The 3414-nt window shown below is 60.5% G+C and overlaps 2 protein-coding genes across 2 annotated transcripts in view; one reads left to right on the forward strand and one right to left on the reverse strand.

Moving 5' to 3' along the window:
- Nmur1 (neuromedin U receptor 1) overlaps positions 1-1575 on the reverse strand; it is a 17274-nt gene extending 15699 nt beyond the window's left edge. Inside the window, exon 1 of the mRNA XM_004637392.1 lies at positions 1444-1575. Coding sequence (XP_004637449.1) covers positions 1444-1575 — 132 coding nt within the window. The remainder of the gene's footprint in view (positions 1-1443) is intronic.
- Positions 1576-1823: 248 nt separating this feature from the next.
- On the forward strand, positions 1824-2822 carry Tex44 (testis expressed 44). The gene has a single exon (XM_004637393.2). The coding sequence runs from the start codon at positions 1869-1871 to the stop codon at positions 2820-2822; it is 954 nt and encodes a 317-aa protein (XP_004637450.1). The 5' UTR covers positions 1824-1868.
- The last annotated feature ends 592 nt before the right edge of the window (positions 2823-3414 follow it).

Consider the following 3414-nt stretch of genomic DNA (forward strand, 5'->3'; position numbering starts at 1 on the left):
CCTGATGCTTTTCCAAGCTTGTTCTAAGTAGGTGCTTTAGACCACTGAGCCATCTCTCCAGCCCTAAGAGGAGGTTTTGCATGTGTGTGTGTGTGTGTGTGTGTGTGTGTGTGTGTGTGTGTGTGTCTGTCTGTCTGTCTGTCTGTCTGTCTTCTTTTTGTAGTACCGGGAATTGAACTCAGAACCCTGCGCTTGCCAGGCAAGCACTTATTCTCCTGAACTATCTCCCCAGGCCCTGTGTTTTGTTTTTGAGACAGAGTCTCACTATGTAGTCCAGGGTGACCTCGAACTCACTATGTCACCCAAGCAGGCCGAAAACTTGAGGTAATCTTCCCCTCCTGAGTGCTGGGGTGCTAAGTGCCCACCCTGCCAGACCTCCACATGTCTAATAGTAGAATGAGGAAAGGAGAGAGCCAAAGGATACTTAGTTCTTTGAAGGAGTCTTTGTAAATTCCACACAATTCTTCTGTTTTTTTTTTTTTTTTTTTTTTTTTTTGTTTGTTTGTTTTTCTTTCTGGTGTTACCAGGGATTGAACTCACTTATTCCACTGAGCTATCTCCCCCGCCCTCCTAGTTGTTTTTCATTGGCTGGAATATGCTCTCTCTCTGTCTTACCTGCCTGCAACAGACAGGAAAGTGTTCCTTCAGCTGCGTGAAGCTGCCAAAGAACAGGACTCTGTGGGTGAAAAACAAAGGCCTCGAAGCGAGCTCCCAGCAGCCCCTCGGCAGTGGCGGGCTGGCTGCACAGCCCCCTGCCCCCCCCCCAACAGCCAGCCGCCCGGGCTCTATGGCCTCTGGGGAAGCACAGGGGCCTCCAGCTGGGCGCGGGACCCAACGACCAGCAGTGCCAGAGTCGAAGGGAGGACACTATTTTGCACACCACGACAGGGCTGCCGAACTCAGAGCTGGTGGCATCAAGGACGAGTCAGGAGGGTCGCTGGGGTAGGGTTCTGTCACTCGGTCCCTTTCCGACCCCTCCTGGTGGAGGAGATCTGGAGACTTTGAGCGCTGAAGCCAGGCAGGGTTCAAATCCCAGAGCCAACAGCACTGTGACCCTAGTGAGTCACTTTGTCCTGAGAATTAGCCCCAGGGAGTGGAGACAGAAGAGATCCGGCCAAGAGGTGACAGGTTCGCCTGGCGCCTGCTGTTACGGTTTCCATCTGGGGTATCAAGAAAGTTCTGTGCGAAGAAGGTGATGGATCCTCAGGGCGCTGACCCGCGTAGATTCATCCCCACCGAACTAGGGTTGGGGTGCTGCTAGGCGGCTGGGGGGCGGGGGCGGGGCCATCCCTGCTTCTCCCCTCTCTGCTCCCGACCGCCCCTTCTAAGGCAAGGAACATCCCGGGTTTATTGGGTTATGCGCTCTCAGGAGCACCCCAGGGACACAGCTCTTTGCCCTCCCCGCCCACGGCCGCCCCGGTCAGAGGGTCCATTCCATGGCACGGTGATGGTCAGGGCCCCAGCAGCCCTGAAGCTGCCACTAGAAAGACAGGCCCTATCTGGATCCTGCAGCATCGGCGTGGACAGCGCGCAGCCAGGAAAGGCTCTTGGCTGACACTGACTCTCACCCAACATCTTCGCCCTCTTCTCATTCCAGAGTCACAACCATCGCGACTCCTGGAAGCCCCGAGGCTGCTCAAGTGCCTGCCTACACACCTCTATCCTCCGCTAAGAAATGTCTTTCCTTCCTGCAAATCTGCACGCTTGACTCTGAATCCTCCCAGACTACGTCACTAGGGCAACAGCAAGGACCCCGCTGTCCTGTGCCTGTGACATCACTTGCTGCCTGCAGCCCCTGTGACCTCAGCACCCCGACCCTTCAGCACAGCCAAGACGCCCCTCCAACCAGCAGGCGGCAGAGGGCACAGATGACCACAGGGCCCCCGGGAGAGGCTGAAGCCACCAGCAGTGTCCCCCATGGGCCTCCCGGGGCCAGTGACAGGGCTGGGGACACCCCAACTGAAGGGTCCCAGAGTCAGGACCCCCTCCCTGCCGATGCCTCAACAGCCGATGGCTCCGCAGGGTCCCAGGATGTAGAGCACGAGCCCAAGCCACCCTCCGGGGACAAGGACAGGAACGCAGCCGCCGGGGGCAGCAGCCCAGAGGAGCCAGAGGAGGTCTCGCCCCTGCCGCAGGAGCCCAGGGGGGAACAGCCGAGCGAGGACGCGAGGGCTCCGAGCAGCGCGGCTTCCTCGGGCGCCCCGCCAGCTCAGGAAGAGAAGACGCGGGAGGCGAGCGCCGCCCCGGGGCAGGCAGAAGCAGCGCCGGACCCCGCGACCCAGGGGGCCGCCGCCCCGGCCACTGCACAGGCCCCTGCGGTGCCCGGACCCGCTCGGGACGCAGCCGGGGCGACCACAGCCGCGAGCCCTGCCTCGGATGTGGGCCCAGCTCGGGGCTTCCCGAGGTCGCAGCCGCTGGACCCCGCGCACTACGCGGCAGCCGAGGAGACCGACTACATGCGCTCGGTGACCAGCTTGCTGGGCGCGGGCGAGAGCGCCATCGGGCCGCTGGCCGACGTCCTAGCGTGGCCCGAGGCCACCGTGGGCATGGGCCTGGCGCTCGGGCTGCTGGCCACCGCCCACGGCTCCCCCGCAGACTTGCTCAGCGCCGAGGGGCCAGACCTGCGCTCCATCTCCAGCATCCTGGGCGGGGCCAGCTTCTCCGCCTGGCTGCGGGAGGGCACCGGCTCGGCCCTGCGCTCCCTCACCCGGGCGCTGGTCTCCGTGGAGCGGAGCACCCGGGAAGGCCTCCGCTCAGCCCTGCGCTACCTCGCCGGGAACCTCTGCCCACGCGGGGCCGCGGCTGCCCCCGGCGCGGGGTAGAGGTCTATAGCCTGGCCCACGCAGCCCACCACGCAATAAACCCTCAGCCAGTCAGCGACTGTCTTCTGAGCGCCAGCCTCACCAAGGGACGGGGGGCCTAGGGCAGCCAACACTCAGGACAAGAGCAGAAACAAGGATCCCCGAAGGGCTCCTGGGGTGTCCTGTTTGGTAGCAGCCCCGGGAGAGACAGCGCTTGTGGGCAGTAAAGGGACCCAAGGCTGGGCAGTGAAAGGAACTAAGACGTGTTATGGACCCAGCTGTGTAAAATAGTGTTTCTGATGTATTGCGTGTACTATCCCAGCACTTGGGAGGCTGAGGCAGGAGGGTAGCAAGTTCCCCCAGCTGGGGAAACAATGAGTCTCTGACTGGAAAAAAAGGAAAGAAGGGAGGAAAGGAAGGAAGGAAGGAAGGAAGGAAGGAAGGAAGGAAGGAAGGACAGAGCTAGCAAGATAGCTCAGAGGTCTAAAGCATCTGTTTAGGCAAACTTAAGCAAGTGCAGGTACATGGTTTAATCCCTGATACCAAATGCCGCACCCCCAGGGTGGGTTGAGCCAGCCACAAAAAAAAAAAAAAAAAAAAAAAAAAAAAAAAA

Source organism: Octodon degus, unplaced genomic scaffold, assembly GCF_000260255.1.
Source record: "Octodon degus isolate 3935 unplaced genomic scaffold, OctDeg1.0 scaffold00089, whole genome shotgun sequence".
NCBI lineage: Eukaryota > Metazoa > Chordata > Mammalia > Rodentia > Octodontidae > Octodon > Octodon degus.

Bases quoted from the DNA above. Each gene is read 5' to 3' on its own strand.
- Tex44 (XM_004637393.2), top strand. From the start codon at position 1,869: ATGACCACAGGGCCCCCGGGAGAGGCTGAAGCCACCAGCAGTGTCCCC.